We start from the raw sequence: 16,661 nt of genomic DNA, 5'->3' as shown, positions 1-16,661 counted from the left end.
GGACGCAGCAGCGGCCGAGGCTGCACCTGCGGGAACCGGCCCGCGGCGGGGCCCTTCCGCACAGGTAGCCGGCGAGGCACGCGACAGGGTTGCGGCTCCAGCGTCGCGACCCCGGCCTGGGCCGCGGACGGGGCGGGGCTGGGGGCGGGGCCGGCGGCGGGGGCGGGCCCTGGGGCCCCCGCAGGCGCGGCGGCGGCGGCGGCGCAGGCGCGGTTCCCGCCTCCTCCCGGCTGGCGGAGCGAGTGCAAGCTGCAGCCCGGCACGACTGGGCTCCCGCGTCCCCATCGCCGTCACCTCCGCCGTCGCGCAAGGCCCCCGCCTCGCTCCTGCCGCGCCGAGATGAGCTCCCGGAAAGGTGAGTGGGCGCGGCGTACCCTGGTGCTTGCCACGCGGCCTCGCAGGCCGGCGGCCCGACCGTTAATGTGTGTCTCCTCTCTCCTCAGTGCTGGCCATTCAGGCCCGAAAGCGGAGGCCGAAAAGAGAGAAACATCCGAAAAAGTGAGTCCGCGCCGCGCTCTGCCGGGGCCCAGCCCCACCCCGCGGGGAGCAGCGGCACCCGCGCGGGGAAAGTTGCCGGGTCTCCCGGGACGCGGCGCCGGCTCCGAGCGCCCCGCGGCGGGAGGGGCGGTGGGGACGGGAGGGACGCGGCGCTGCGCGGCGCGGCGCGGCGGACCCCGGACGGAGGCCCGGCCGGCGGGGGCGGCGGAGCGGGCGCCGGGCGTGCGCGTCCCCCTCGCTCCCCTCTCGGCGTGCGCGCCGGGCCGGCCGGGTCGCGGGCCTTGGGCCGCGCCGCGCCTCGCCGCCCCGGGGGCGGCAGCCGACTCCTACCTGGGCGCCGCGGCCCGAGGGAAGCGGAGTTGGGCGTGCGAGGGACGCGGCCCCGCCTTCCGGGCGTCCCGCTCCAGCCCCTCGGCCTCTGCCGAAAACCCGAGCTGGTTGTCAAGTGGCTCGCTTCGGGCGTGTTCTTGGCGCGAGTTCAGCCCCGAGACCCGTGCGTGTCTGCGCTCCGGGTTTTTTACGAAACTTTGTGCTCGGCCCGAGCGAGCGGCGTTGGGCGCGGGGCTGCGGCGCCAGGGACCTGGGCGAGGGCCGGGACCGCTGCGGGTGACATTCGCCGCAGGCCAGCGCCGGCTACCTCCTGCCGGCTGCGCCTCCGAGAATCCTTTCCTGGAGAGTGGCGCGGCCCGCAGGGCGCCGTCGGTCGTCCCCCTTTCCGCCTTTCTCTGCCAGTTTGAGCTTTGCCTCCCGTTCCCCAGAAAGCCGCGTGTGATGCCACGGGGGATGACAACCTGGGAGCGTCTTTAATAAAATCGTGAAGCATTCTTGTCTGTCTGATTCCTTCTGCGCTCTTTTTTCTGCGTGTTCGGTTTAGGTTGCTGCCTGGCGAATTTACTACCCATTGGCGGCATCTAGGAAAACTGGCAGTCATTTCTAATGTATCTTGAGACAGGATGTCATCCATTGGAAACTGATCGTAACTCGAAAGTATTTTGAGGATTTCATAAAATGTGGCTATCCACTTGAAAAATACCTTCCTTAAGAGAAAAGGCTTTGGAGTGAGGGGGAAAGGACTTACGGAGTTGCAGGGGCCGAGTGCAAAAATTGGATAAAAAGATGCAAAAATAAAATGGGTCCTGGTAGTGTAGGATGCTTTTTAAAAATTAGTGCTAGCTTTCAAGTCAGAGCCTTGAATTTGGGATTTCCTTTGGTGAAATACTTAAGTTTAGCCTACGAGTAAGGAGAACTGTAATGTTTTAGATTCTGAGTGTTGAGGCTTAATCATAGCTTTCAGTGCAGAGCGTTGAGTTTATACCATTATGCTCAGAAACAAAAAGCAGTTGTAAAGCAAGACCCAAGTTGATTTTAATTAATTTTTTGAGGTACTAGTGATTAAATTTAGGGCCTTGTCCTTGAGTTCTACAGCGAGGCTACACCTCCAGCCTTTTTAAATCTTTCCTTCCTCTTTTTATTTTTCCCCCTTTTTTCTGAGCCTGTGTTGTCCTTACTGGCTTCAAAGTAGCCAAGGCTAACTTTGAACCGGCAGGAATCCTCCTGCCTCAGCTTCTTAGTACTGGCATTGCGGGTATATGCTGCCACTTGTATATTTGGTGTGAGATAAACACTTGTTAAAAAAATAAAATTTAATTAAATTGCCAAGGCTGATCTCCAGTTTGCATTCTGCCTGCCTCAGCCTTGAAAGTAGCTGGGATTACAGACTGGGACAAGCATGAGGGTGGTTCTGTGTGTTTGCGTATAAATATCTTTATTACATGTGCTTGCGTGTAAAAAAAAGTGTTTTTTGGTACTGGGGTTGGAAGGTGTGACCTTCCTTGATATAAAGATAATATTCATCATACAGAATTTGTGTCTGTGCATGATATATTTTGAATCTTTCCCCCCCAGTCACCTCCTCTCCCTTTAACTCTTCCCCTGGTTATTTACAAAGCTTTATTTCCACTTTTTTGTTGTACTTTTTTTCTTGTCCCTTCTTACCGCCCTGCCCTCTACCTTATTTCCTTTCTCATTTGAACATTTTCTTCCCATTTCTCAATATTAACATTTTTCTCCTTACTTACACTTTTGGTTTCTCACCAAAGAAATAACGCAGTATTTACACGTGTGTGTTTGATTTATTTCACTTGAGTATAGTCTTAGCTAGAAATGTCACAAACTTATCCTTTATGGCAGAGTTGTACTCCATTGTATTAAAAAACCGTATCTTGATCCACTGGTTGGTTGATGACATTTGAGCTGTGAAAAACAGTTTTAATTAAGTTAGTGTGTTTCACATTTTCGTATTTCAAGGTGTGGCTTTCCTAATGGCCAAAAGTCTCCTTTGGGTGTGATGTAGTTCAGATTTATGTGGTTGCTTTGTAGAGAATTAGCAGATATCCACAGTATTGTGATTTGCTTTCATGTCTCAATCTGCCAGTTTCTTCCAGTGTTGTGTATATAATAACATTGGAAGGAAAGAGCGACTAATGATGAAACAAACTGGTGTGCAAGGTAGCACCAAGAGACCAGCCCAACTATGCAATGGATTGAGGCAGTGTCATTTTTTCACTTTATTCTCTGAATCAAGAGGTATTATTTGAGGCTGGGTATGGTGTTTTGTCCCTGTAATCTCAGCATTTGGGAGGCCGAGGCAGGAGGAGTGATGCAAATTTGAGGCCAGGCTGGGCTACATAGTTAGTTCAGGACTAGCCTGAACCTGCATAGCAAGACCCTGTCTCACAAAAAATTGTTAATGGAAATAATTGCTTGATACAGTTTATCATATGTTAACAATTTTTTGCATGACTTTTATGAGATGAGGGAGAGTTTTGAACAGAGCAGATAAAGCTCTTACAAAGCTTGCATTCTTTGAACAGAGCAGATAAAGCTCCTTACAAAGCTTGCATTCTATGGAGATTTGGGGAAAAACAAAGTAGATGACAAGATCATTTCAGATAGTGCTAAGAGTCAGGAAAGAAAGGAACACAGAGCTTTTTTAAATTTTTTTATTTTTTTGTCTTTTTCCTTTTTATCGGTACCAGGGATCTGCCCCTGAGCTAAATCCCCAGCCCCTGGAACACAGAGCTTTTAAGGTAATACTAATGATAGGTGTCAGTCAAATGAATTGTGTGCATTTATAACTAGTGATGACCCTATGAACTGTGGGCTGTTACTATCACCGTTTTACAGGTTCCGAGACACTGCTCAACTCTTCAGGAGGCGCCATTTGAACAGAAGCTCCAATGAGGAGATGCAAAGTCTTGGGGAGCAGTAGCTGGTACTGACTGAGGACTCCAGAGGCCACATGGCTGGAGCTGTACAGGGGCAGAGGAGAGTGGCAGGGCTCAGGTGTAGGGCTGTAGGCTGTGGAAGGAGGAGTTCTGACTCCTGGTTTTTTTTTTTTGAGCGACGCCATGCTGTGTAGGCCAGACTGACCTTGAACTATGGCGCTCTGGTTGACCTGGAACTAACTCACAAAGGTCTTTCTGCCTCAGTCTCTTGAGTGATGGGATTACTGGTGTGGACCAGCTGCCTGCTGGCTATTTCTAATTTTTTTGGTTTGTGTGATTGATATTTTAAAGAGCACTGACTAGTACATGAGTTGATTGTGTGAATAAGGGAAAAAGTACAGGGAGTGGAAACTGGAGGGTGATCTGGGCTGGTGACACATCCTGTAATCCCAACACTCGGGGAGGCTGAAGCAGGAGGGTGGCAAATTCAAGCTTCAACCGGGCAATTTAGTGACCCTCTATTTTAAGTATAAAAACAAGGCTGGAGGTGTAGATCAGTGGGAAGGTCCTGCACTCAGTCATTCATTAGCCTCCCCCAAAAAAGAAAGATACAGGAAATGAGGCCATATGGTTCTCTGTACAAGGAGTAATACTAGCAAGAAAGGACTTGAGTTTGCTGTTTTTTTTTTTTTTTTTATTTTTTGGTTTTTTTTGGGGGGGGGTACCTGGAATCAAACTCAGGACCTCACGCTTGCCAGGCAGGAATTGTGCCACTGAGCAAAATCACCAGCCCCTTGCACTTTTTGTTTTAAGCACATGTATGGTACTAGGGCTTTGAACCTGTGGTCTTGTGCATGTTAGATGCTAGCAGGTGCTTCTCCAGCCGGATGCCCTGTCCCCCTGCAGTTCTGGGGATTGAACCCAGAGCCTTCATGCTTCATGCAGTCCCAGCCCTTTTTTATTATTTTGAGACGGGCTTGCCAAATTTGCCATACTGGCTTGAATCTGCCACAGCCTCCCAGAATGCTGAGATTATAAGCCTGTGGTGGCTTCTTTTTTTTTTTTTTTTTTTTTTTAAGCTATTTATTTATGTTTTTATTTTTGAGACAAGGTCCAGCTAAATAGTGAAGGCTGGCCTTGAACTGGCAGCAGTCCTTCTGTCTCAGACTCCTGCATGCTGGAATTCAAGTGTGTAAACTACGCCTGACTTTTTAAATTTAAATTAAAAATTTTTTTTTTTAATTGGTACCCGGGATTGAACTCACGACTGCCTGCTTCCAAGGCAGGTGCTTATGCCACTGAGCTAAATCCCCAGCCCTGACTTTTTTATTTTGAAATATCATCTTGCTAAGTTGCCTCAGCTGGCTTTCAGCTTCTGCTTGTACCTGCTGAATAGCTTTCACTTTGTGATTAGGTCTCCAGTGGAGGAAGAGTAAATTTTAAATTATGTGAATATGATGACTGGCAGATTGAATTACGTGAATTTATGGGACTGGAGATGCTGGCTCATTAATTTTAGTTCATTCAGGTTTGTGAGCTTTCATGAATTGAACTGGTTCTAGAAGTTACTTTTTCAGTGCTCTGTACTTTGTAATTGTCAAGAATAGTCTCTGCTTAGTTGTGGAAGTGGAATATGATATTTTGCAGTGCTGGAGATTGAACCTAGCATCTTGTACATGATAGACAGGTGCTCTATCACTTGAGTCACATCCCTACCCCTTTGTTGTCCCATGACCCCCTCTCCACTGGGGTGGAACCCAGGGCCATTGCTCTGAGCTACATCCCCAACCCTTTCTTTTTATTTTTTGTCTTGGTGGGGTGGCTAGCTAAGTCCCTAAATTGCTTAGGCTGGCTTAGCCTAATGTGCTGATTGTTAATAATTGTATGGCTTTGTGAGTAGCGGGCAGCAAGGAAGTACTGTATTCAATCATGAATCTTATGTATTAGCTAAATCTCACAGCATGGGATAGATTTTTGTCCTAGTGTATTTGTATGTTTAGGTGAAACAATTTTAGGGTCTCTTTCATTTGTTGACACCTTCTCTGGGCGTGAGGGGGAGAAGATTGAACCCAGGGACTCATGCATGCCAAGCACATATTTTGCCTTAGACCTGCATTGTCCTCAATGTCATAACTTGTAGGTTTTTTTTCTTTTCTTTCTTTCTTTCTTTTTTTTTTTTTTTGGTGATAGTACTGGGGATTGAACTCAGGGCCTTGGCACTGAGCTATGTTCCCAGCCCTTTTTATTTTTGACACAGGTTCTCACTAAGTGACCACATTGCCTAGGCTGGGATAGGATTTGAGAACCTCCCACTTCAGTCTCTCAGAATGCTGGGATTATAAGCCTGTACTGCCACATTCAACTCCACATAATTTCTTATTTTTTGTCTTTTTTGGGACAGGGTTTCACTGTGCAGTTCAGGCTGCCTTGAGCTCACCATGTAACACATGCTGGCCTGGAACTCTCAGCAATCCTTCTCCCTTAATCTCCCCAGTGCTGGAATTATAGGTGTGCACCACTGTGCCTGGCCACATAATTTCTTTTTAGTTCACATACCATAAAACTTTTAGAGAGCTAGGTGTAGTGTTATGTTGCTATAATCCTTTCTACGGGGAGGTGGGGCAAAATTCCTTGAGCCCAGAAATTTGACACTTGTAGTGAGATTCAGTCTCAACAAACAAACAAAAAACCAAAACTGGACATGGTGGCCCATGCTTATAATTCCATCTATTCTGAGGCAGAGGCAAGCTGGAGACCTACTTACAGCAGGAGGCCAGGACTAGCTCCCAGGGTTCAGTCTCCACTTCCAACAAGCAGTTGTTGTTGATCCAAACAATAAAAACTAAAGTGTACAACTCGTTGATTTTTGGCCTCTATTCTTACTGTTTCAAAAAGAAAGCAGTTACCCTCCATTTCTAACAACCTTAAACATACATTTTCTATGTTTACCTGTTTTGGATATTTCATACAAGTGGAGCCATGCAGTTTGTTACTTTGTGTTTGGCTTCCTTTGTGGCAGCGGCTGTTTTCAGGGTTCTGCCAAGTTGTAGCATATTTTGGTGTTTCCTGATATTGCCAAGTGATACTTCATTGTGTTGCTTTTGCCCTTTAGGTTTCATTTATCAGTTGCTTCATTATTGACCTGGGGTTTGTTCTCAACTTTCTGGCTTTAAGTATTTATTGTCTTTTTAAGACAGGCTTTCACTATGCAGTTCAGGCAGACTTTGAGCTCACTTTGTAGTCCAGGCTGGTCTTGAACTTTTTTTTTTTTTGTCTTTTTTGTCTTTTTCCTTTTTATTGGTACCAGGGATCGAACTCACGACTGCCTGCTTGCAAGGCAGGCACTTTATGCTGCTGAGCTAAATCCCCAGCCCCCTGGTCTCGAACTTTAAAGGATCCTCCTGCTCAGCCTCCCTTCTGAGTGCTGGGATTACAGGCATGTGCCACCATGCCCAGCTTCAAGTTTATTTTTAAATGTATTTGTCAAAAATTTATTGTGACTTTTTCTTTTGAAATAATTTGACCCACAAAATGTTCCCAAAATACTGCGGATTCCTTTTGTATCCTTCATTTAGTCCCTGCCTGTCATCCTGGCCCTCTGAGGAGTTTAGGCTGGAGGAGCACAAATTCCACCAGCTGGGATCACTTAGTGACTGGTAAGACCCTGCCTCAGAATTTAAAGAGGAGGAGGAAAAAGAGAAAGAGCTAGGGATATTGTTCAGTGAGAAGGCAGTGGATACAATCCCCAGTACCACCAAAAGTAAATGAATAGAAATAAAAAACCAAAAACCAACCAAACAAAAAAACCAAAGCAAAACAAAAACCCCAAGCTAATCTTGAACTTGCGATACTCCTGCCTTACTGTTACTGGTGCTGGGATGACAGGTGTGCAGCCATGGTGCCTGGCTCTGACTACTACAGTTTTGTAGTCTTATTTTGATATCAGATACTATAGTGCTTCCTGCTTTGTTCTTTTTTGTTTAAGATAGCTTTAGCTGTTTGGGTGTTTGTTTATTTTTTGATTCATACAGAATTTAGGATTTTTTTGTAGTTCTGTGGAGAATATCATTGGTGTTTTTTGATAGATTATATTAATTTTTGTAGTACTGGGGATCAAACCCGGGGTGCTTTGTTACCCAGTTATATCCTCAGTTTATTTATTTTTGAGATAAGGTCTCACTATGCAGTTCAGGATGGTCTGGAAATTTACTATCTGGCCCATACTAGGCTTAAGCTTGTGGTGATCCACCTGCCTCAGCCTCCTGAGTGCTAGGATCGAAAGTGTGCACCATTATTCCTAGCCCCAGTCCTTTATTTAAATTTTTTTTTTTTTAATTGGAGACAGCGTCTCACTAAAGTGCCCAGGCTAGAGTTGAAGTTGTGATATTCTTGCCTCAGCCTCTTCAGTATCTGAGACTATGGATGTACACTACTAAGACTTACTTGCATTGAGTCTTAGGTTGCTTTGGGTAGCAGGCACATTTGAACAGTATTGACTTTTCCCATTTATGTCTTTGAAGCTTCAGTCCTTTTAGTGTAGTGTAAATACCAACTCAGAAATCCATGATTTTGGAATACCTCTTATTGGAAAGTGCTCATCTAATTTTGACTTCTTTTGTTACACATTCGTTTATTTACAGTCATGTTTGCTTACTAGCTGTGTGTAGTACAGAAAACACCTACAAAGCAGGTACCTAGTGTTGCAGATACCCAGCAGTAGGCAATGTAATGCGTTCTAGAGAGATTAAATGAAACCTAGCACCAACTGGCAAGTAGAGATTATTAACACACTGTTCCAGGATGTTTCATGATGAACAGGTTAATATTAGATACCATGGTCCTTAGATTGATAAGGGAATGTTTCAGAAGAGACCATTTGGATTTTAACTTCATTATTTTTTAGTAGCCCTTTTATTGATAAACATAATGTGGTATGATGGAAAATGCAGACAGTGTATAGGACAATTTAAAGAAGGAAGCCTTAGTCCTGGGGATGTTGTTCAGTGGCAAAGTGCTTGTCTAACACGTGCAAGGCCCTGGGTTTGATCCCTGGCACTGGTAAAAGGAAAAATCAGCATCAGTTATAGCTCTATCAGTTATTTTGATGTGTTATTCTTTTCTTGTGCATATTTTTGTTAGATATTTAACGCCTATGTATAATATATTCATGTGTCTATAGCAAAGTACATTCACTGTATGCATACAGGTTGATGACTTTTTACATATATTTAATCCACTATAACCAGCACCCAGATTAAGAGCAAGAATCCTCCCAATACCCCTTAAGGATTCTGTTTTTTATTTTACTTTTTTTCCCAGAAGCCCTGCCTCAGTGTGTGAGACTTTGGAGCACACCCAGATGTAAACCACAGTTAACATGACAGTTACCTCCCTTAAAGTTTCTTATGCTTCTCCCCAGAGATACTCAGAGGTAGCTACTTTTCTGATATGTATTATTTTGATTAGTTTGTCTCTTCTTGAACTTCAAATAAATGAAATCTTATAGAGTATGTTACCAGGAATGACCTCGTTACTAGGATGACTTCAACTCAGGATTACCTTAATGCCTCAGCCTCCAAAGTGCTGGGTTTATAAGCATGCTCCACCACACCTGGCCTAGAATATATTTTTGTTTAGCTTCTTTCTCAATTTACCTATGAGATTTGTCCATGTTGTTGTACCAAAAATACCAGTAATATCATTAATTCATTCTTCGTTATAGCTCTATAATATAGTATTGACTGTACCACAGTTACCTACCCTTCTGTTAATAATACAGATTCTCCTTTTATTAAAAAACATTGCATTGTGTATTGATTTATAGAAAGTCTTCATGAATTTTTAGATGAGTTCTGTCACAATATGCAAAGTGTAACTGAAAAATGCAGTGAATGTCTAAAAAAATTTATTACAGTAAAAGACACATTGCCATTAATTCCCTACACAGACTATATCTCCTCACGTTGAACATATTTAGAGTCTTCCATTGTTCTTGCTACTTGCTGAAGCAGTTCTGAAAGGTCTGTTTTGTGAGTGTCCAGTTGTACTGTTGTGGCTGCTGTAGTGTCGGGAATTGATTTAAAATGTTTCTCTTTTGCAGTCATTTTGACTCTGGAGAACAGCCAGAAGTTGCGTGTTGTCCGATCTGGTGGGTATGGTGGATGAGGACACACCATGTTTTTTGAGGGGGCGGGTATTGGGGCTCAAATTCAGGACATCATGCTTGCCAGGCAGGCAGTGTGCCACTGAGCTAGATCCCCAGACCCACCGTGACGTTTCCATGAATCTGCCTTTCAGTTAGAGGCCCTTGGTGGCAACATTCATTGCATTTGATCACACCTCAGAAAGACATGAGAGAGGACTTATAGAGGGGCAGGGATATAGCTCAGTGGTACATTGTCTGCCTGGCAAATGTGAGATTGAGTTTGATTCCTGGTACCAAAAAAAAGGAACCCTTATAGAACTGCTGTGGAAAGTGTCAAGATCAGCTTGGTCAGTGTGTCTACCTGTAAAGGTGTACCTTGGTTTACATAATTGTTTTTAGGTCTGTTAATCTGTTTATAATAAATTAGATTAAAGACTTCAGTCTGATGCTGGGAAAAAGAAAGTGGCAAGAATGATGGGATAAGTTAAGCAAGGGAGGGTAGTTTCTGGGTGTTTTTTTTTTGGTTCCAGGGTTTGAACTCAAGAACTCACACTTGCCAGGCAGGTGCTTATCCCCCTGAGCTAAATCCCAGCCCCATGGGAGGGTAGTTTGAGGGGAATTAATGACAGTGTCTTTCACTGTAATACTTTTTTTTTTTTACTTTTTTTTGATAACTGGGAGTTGAACACACGACCTTACGCTTGCCAGGCAGGCATTTATGCTGCTGAGCTAAATCCTCGGCCCCTATAGTACATTTTTAAGTTTAAACATTGACTGTATTTTTGATCAGACCATGTATGTATTATTGTTGTAGATCTCTTTCTAAATATATTTGAATGTCATTTTGTATTCTAAAAATAAAGTAATAAGTCAAGGAAGCATGTAAACTGGATCTTGTAATAATTTGCCACTTAAAACAAGAGCAGGCGACATGTGGTGCAGCATGCCTTACTCCCAGCACTCTAGAGACTGAGGCAGGAGGATTGGTGCAAGTTTGAGACCAGCCTGGGCTACAAAGTGAGTTGAAGACCAGCTGGAACTGCATAGTGAGATCCTGTCTCAAAAACCAAACCAAAGGGGCTGGGGATTTAGCTCAGCGGCATAAGCACCTGCCTTGCAAGTATGTGGTCGTGAGTTTGATCCCCGGTACCGATAAAAAAGAAAAACAAAAACCAAACCAAACCAAAACATCACAAAAAAAAAAAAAAAAAAAAAAGAGCGAACAGAGTTGGGCTCCCAGGTGGAAGCCTGGGCTGGTGGCAGGGTGTGGAGTTGCACAGTGGTGAGGTTTCCTGCTGGACTGTCTGTCAGCTGGTGGCTGATGAGGCTGGGTGTGGAGCGCTTGAGTGCTTGTTCCTGAGCTCACGTGGGCCCACAGAGCTGCTCAGACTCCCAGATGGGCCCACAGAGCTGCTCAGACTCCCAGATGGTGACGCTCAGGATGCACGCTTAGCAGAGTGCAGGGTGGGAGTAAGAGGCGGGGCTCTCCATCTAGAGGACCTGCATAGGCTTCCGGAGACTGTTGGGTATGAAAGGGCAGAATCCACTGGACTTAGTGCAAAATATGATGTGGGACGTGGATGGGAGAGGTCTGAGACACACAAATTGGACATTATTAACATTTTAATATATTTTTTGGACTTTTTCCCCTTCCTCCTTGTGCTTGGTTACTTCACTCTGTCTTGTACTGTATATGCTTTTGTATCTTTTTATTTTATTTTATATTATAAATTAACAAAATTTTCTATGTCCTTAAAATCTTATCAAAGCCTTTCTTTCTTTCTTTCTCTCTCTCTCTCTTTCTTTCTTTCTGGTTTTTGACACAGAGTCTCATTACATATTTCAGGTCAACCTTGAACTCTCTACATATGCCTGTGAACTTGTGATCTGCCTGCCTCAGCCTCCTGAGTACTCACTTGGCAGCTATGTACCAACCACACCCAGCCATAACCAATTTTCATAGCCTACATGGAGCTCTCAAAATGGAAATACTAGGTCAAAGACAGTGAATTATTTTAAGGCTCCCAAATTTTGGAAAAGATCTTTTAAAGAAAGGGAAAAAGACTAGACCTGGAACTAGCATATAAGAGGAAATGGGGAAAAGCAATTAAAAAAAAGACTATAAATTTTTTAAAAATTTTATTTAAGGAGAAAAATAAAAAACAGGAAAAGGGTACAAGTAATACAAAATTTAAAATATAAACAGTAAGAAATCACTAGTTGGGCCTGGGATTTAGCTCAGCAGCATAAGCGCTTGCCTGGCAAGCGCTAGGTCATGAGTTCAGTCCCTGGCACCGCAAAAAAAAGAAAGAAATCACTAGTTAATAGATTACATATTCTCATCTTAGAAATACTTATTCAAGGGACTGGGGATTTAGCTCAGTGGCATAAGCACCTGCCTTGCAAGCAGGCAGCCGTGAGTTCGATCCCTGGTACCGATAAAAAAGAAAAAGAAAAAAAAAAAAGTTATTCAAGTTACAAAATTAAAGCATATAAAGTGGACTTTCAAACAGTGAGACTGCAAACAGTTTTGTTCATTGATCCAACAAAACTCAGTAACATGATTATCTTATACACTTAAACATATATGCAGTTATAACCTTTAGAGCACTTTAAAAGACTATAAATTTATTTGACTTTTGCTACCTTTAATGGAGTTTAAGAAAGTTGGAAGTTTTTTTGTTTTTTTGAGACGGCATCTTGCTGTGTAGTTCAGACTGGCCTTGAACTCATTCTGTGGCTGAGGCTGGCCTCAAATCAGTGGCAGTCCCTCTCCTCACACCTCTTTTAAGTGCAGGGATTATAGATGTACACTACCACGGCAGCTTGGAGAGAAGGTATTAAGAGAGAAGCAAGAGACAGTACTTTTGGTAACACTGAGCTTGAAGTGACACATCTCAAAAGAAGTGTGGACTGGAAACGGGCTTGAAATACACAGTTAAGAATAAGTAGGGTGACGGGATCAGGATCAGTTTAGCTCAGGAAGAGGGTAAAAAGAGAGGGATTGGGTCTGACTTGGAAAACGTCTGTTGAGGCAAAATATAGAAAGCAGATGGTTTAAAGAGGACAAACCAGTGTGTCAGGGAAATCTAGGGATAATGAGATTTGAGGAAGGTTTGCTAAGTTTGTTAATTTTGCTTATCATTGATGACCAGATTTTATTGTGACTAGTTTTTTTTTTCTGTTTCTGTTTTTAAAAATCTTGACAGTTTATAAAGAATGTTTCCATCAGGGTGAAGTGGTACTTGCCTCCCAGGAGGTTGTGGCAGGAGGATTGCAAGTTTTGAGTCCAGTTTGGGCCATTTAGCTACTTACGGAGCTGCTATTCTAAAATAAAAATAAAAAAGAGTTGAGGATGTAGCTCAGTACAGAGGTGCCGGGTTTGATGCTGGGTCAGTACTGTCAAAAATTTTTCTATTATTTCAATGTCTAGTGTAGGCAGACAGTACTGGTTTGTCACGTACTATATTAGGGCTCTCTGGAGGAACAATCAACAGGAAATAGATGTGTAACTGTGAAAGTGGCTTAAACGAGGTAGGAGAGTCCACAGTGACAGGCAGTGCACTGGAGGACCATGTAGCTACTTGTCTCAAGCAGGTGCAAGCCACAGCATAAGAAGGATCAGGGACACAGCGCCAGTCCAAGGTCAAAGCTTACTAGTGTGAGTCTGCTGGCAGTAGAGGATGCACCTGCTCAAGAAGACTGCTTTTCTTCAAAATTGCTTTTCTTTCCCTTTTATTGCACCCAGGCTGCAAGCCTGTGTTTGTTGCTATCTTCAGTTTGCTAGCATAAGTGTCAGTCATCCACGGATACACCCAGAACTGTGCTTTACTAATCTGCTAGGTGGGCCCTGATCCATTTAAATTGACATACCATGATTAATGGTCACAAAGAATAAGGATTAGAGACGTTTTTATCTTCCTGTGGGGGATTCATATTGAGCTGCATCCAAGCCTTTTTTACTTTAAGACTGGGTCTTGCCGAATTGTTAAATTGCCCAGGCTGGGCTAGAACTTGAATGCTCCAGTCTCATCCTCCCAGATAGCTGGGATTACAGCCATGTACCCATACCTGGCTGGTGATGATATCACATTTTATTTTATTTTATTTTTTTTTATTTTTGTCTTTTTAGTTTTTATCGGTACCAGGGATTGAACTCACGACTGCCCGCTTTCAAGGCAGGCGCTTATGCTGCTGAGCTAAATCCCCAGCCCCGATATCACATTTTAATGTCAAGTCTTGTGTTGCTTTCTTAAAAGTTATGTGACTGTTTCCAGTTTTTAAAGGAGCATTACCACTACCAAGGGTGAAGGTAGAACAGCTTCATCTAGTGTACTTACGTGGGTTCCTGTACCGCTGGGCTGCTCAAGTTTCCAGGCTGTGCCTTTGGATGCCCTGTGTGTTCTAAACTTTGTAGATAGAGTGGGAGAAAGGGTAAAAACAGACTTGAAGCCAGGAGTTATATCCTCAGGAAGCATACAATTAACTCAGTTGTAGTGAAGATGGGCATTCTACTGAGAAGACACTGCTGGCTGTTGAAGCCCTGATTTGTGTGCTGGACTGCTTCCTTTGATCACCAGGTGTTAGCATTGTTTCTGGCATCCAGGGTGCAAGGTTGGTGCTGCCGTTTCTGCTCCTAGCTGGCTCTTGGCATTCATTTATGTAGGGAATCTTACCCTGTTGTTTTCATTTCTATAATAGTCCAGCGATAGTTTTGGGGGGTTGGTGTGGAACATGATATGTTTATCTTTAAATATTTGTTGCTGAAAGTTAATTACAGAACTAATATAAAATTGAATACATCTTTCACAGATAAAATTATTGCCTATGCTTGAAGTAGCAAGGTCTTTATAGTGAAATACTTGAACCATTTATTTTGCAATAACAATGCTTTTAAATAAAATCTTAAGTAGAGCTCTGTTATTCATTTATTTGTGTTTTTTTTTATCGGTACTGGGGATTGAACTGCCTGCTTGCAAGGCAGGCGCTTATGCCGCTGAGCTAAATCCCCAGCCCAAACCCTGTTATTTATATATGGAGAAAGTATCTTTCTTCTGGGAGAACTGGCTGTGAGAGTTTGGTTCCAGTCACCTGACCTACTCCTCACCCTTGTAAGGCTCTTGGAGGCAGCTTTTTAGAACATTGTCTCAAATCCACTGTCCTGATATAGTCCATGTAGCCACTGGAGGAAAAAAACGCAGGCCTGAGGAGCAGGTTACTTGATGAAGGCCATTTATCTGATGCTTCAGCTTAGTGCTGGCGAGAAGGGTTGGGATTCTGATTTAGTGTCTTTGAAATTACCCGTCTGCAGAAAGATAAGCCATTCTGGGGTAAGAGGGACTATTTTAAAAGACGTGTCTTTGAATTCTTCCTTTTATGGAGGGATGGATGTGAGAATGAAAATGAATATGAATATCTGCCTGGAGACTCCTTAACCTGTTACGTGGGTCTGTAGTATCTTATATCCATATGTAGGAGGAATGGGATAGAAGGTGGTTTATGTAGAATATCTTGTTATACAGGGAGACAGTGGGAGACATTGTTTTAAAGAAGTGTAACCATGTTTCCAGCCTTAGCTTCAAAGACTTCAGTTATTTAAAATTTATTTTGTTTTGTGAAACTGGGTTCAAACCCAGGGCCTGGTACATACTAAACACACATTCTCATCTGCACCCCCAGCCCAAGATTCTGGTTTAGTAGCATCACTTTTCTCAGTGATGTTTTTCTCCCTTTTTTAAAATTTTATTTTATTTTATTTTTGTCTTTTTCCTTTTTATCCAGGGATCGAACTCAAGACTGTCTGCTTGCAAGGTAGGCACTTATGCTGCTGAGCTAAATCCCCAGCCCCTTCCTCCCTTATTTTTATAGTACCAGGGATTGAAACCAGGGCTTTCACACGGAACTATGTGCCTAACCTTTTTATTTTTTATTTTGAGACAGGCCTTCTAAGTTGTCCAGCTGGGCTTGAAGTTGCAATCTGCATGTTTTGGCTTTCTGAGTAGTTGAGATTACAGTTGTGCATGTATAGTTTACACTTGCTTGGCTACAGTTGTTTTAAGTCTGATTTTATTCATCCTGAAATAGAGCTAAATACCTATGTCTCAGTAAGGAGGTGTGAGGGTTAAATGAGATACTTATCTTTCATGTAATACATCATACATGCTATTTTTTTGTGGTGTTTTTGCAGTAGTTTAGGAAGTTTCAGAAGCAAGAAATCATGATAAAATTTTCTTATGCATGTAATGTGTCAGCTTAAGTCTATTTTCCTGAAATAAGTTCTGTTATTTATAAAAGATATACCAGCTAAGTATGTATCCCCAAAGTGAGTTAAAATAACACAATTAGTATCAGAGCTACACATTGTGAAGAGGTGTTATTCATTGTCCATGGTGAACCCTGTCAGGTCTATGATTTCATCCAGAGTTAAGTAGCAGGGAGACTGAGACACTTTATGAAAACAGTGGATGATTTGAGTAGTTTCAGTCATAGAAATTAAGCTGGGTGTAGTGGCACATGCCTGTAATCCCAGCACTTGGGAGACTGAGGCAGGAAGAGGATCCATGTGAGTTCAGAGCTGGTCTGGGCTCTGTAGTGAGTTCAAACCCAGCCTGAACTCATAGTGAGACCCTGACAAAAGAAAAAGAAAAGAAAAAAAGATCGAAGCCAGCACAGAGCTGGGTAGCGTTGAGGTTTCTTCAGTTAGCTTATTCCATAAGAATTTTCTGATCACCTTACTGACATCCATGAACTGCACACCAACTATGAGAAAATGCAGTAATGATTACATATTG

At 43.3% G+C, this 16,661-nt stretch overlaps 1 protein-coding gene across 13 annotated transcripts in view; it reads left to right on the top strand.

Annotated features, from left to right (window-relative positions):
- Positions 1 to 16,661, top strand: part of Srpk2 (SRSF protein kinase 2) — a 225,596-nt gene that overhangs the window by 6,415 nt on the left and 202,520 nt on the right. For 5 of the 13 annotated variants that reach the window (XM_063237893.1, XM_063237883.1, XM_063237886.1 and 2 more), the window contains exon 2: positions 444 to 498. The exons of 1 other annotated variant lie outside the window; for it this stretch is intronic. In XM_063237893.1, the coding sequence (XP_063093963.1) occupies positions 444 to 498 (55 nt within the window). Of the gene's footprint in view, positions 1 to 128; positions 356 to 443; positions 499 to 9,825; positions 9,874 to 15,651; positions 15,682 to 16,661 lie in introns of those variants that run through there. 7 more of the 13 variants (XM_063237951.1, XM_063237967.1, XM_063237958.1 and 4 more) reach the window with 7 other exon arrangements.

Source organism: Cavia porcellus, unplaced genomic scaffold, assembly GCF_034190915.1.
Source record: "Cavia porcellus strain 051 isolate PalLab524CR breed Dunkin Hartley unplaced genomic scaffold, mCavPor4.1 scaffold_2, whole genome shotgun sequence".
NCBI lineage: Eukaryota > Metazoa > Chordata > Mammalia > Rodentia > Caviidae > Cavia > Cavia porcellus.
The sequence above is the reverse complement of the archived record's forward strand: the minus strand, read 5'-3'. Positions and strand labels throughout refer to the sequence as shown.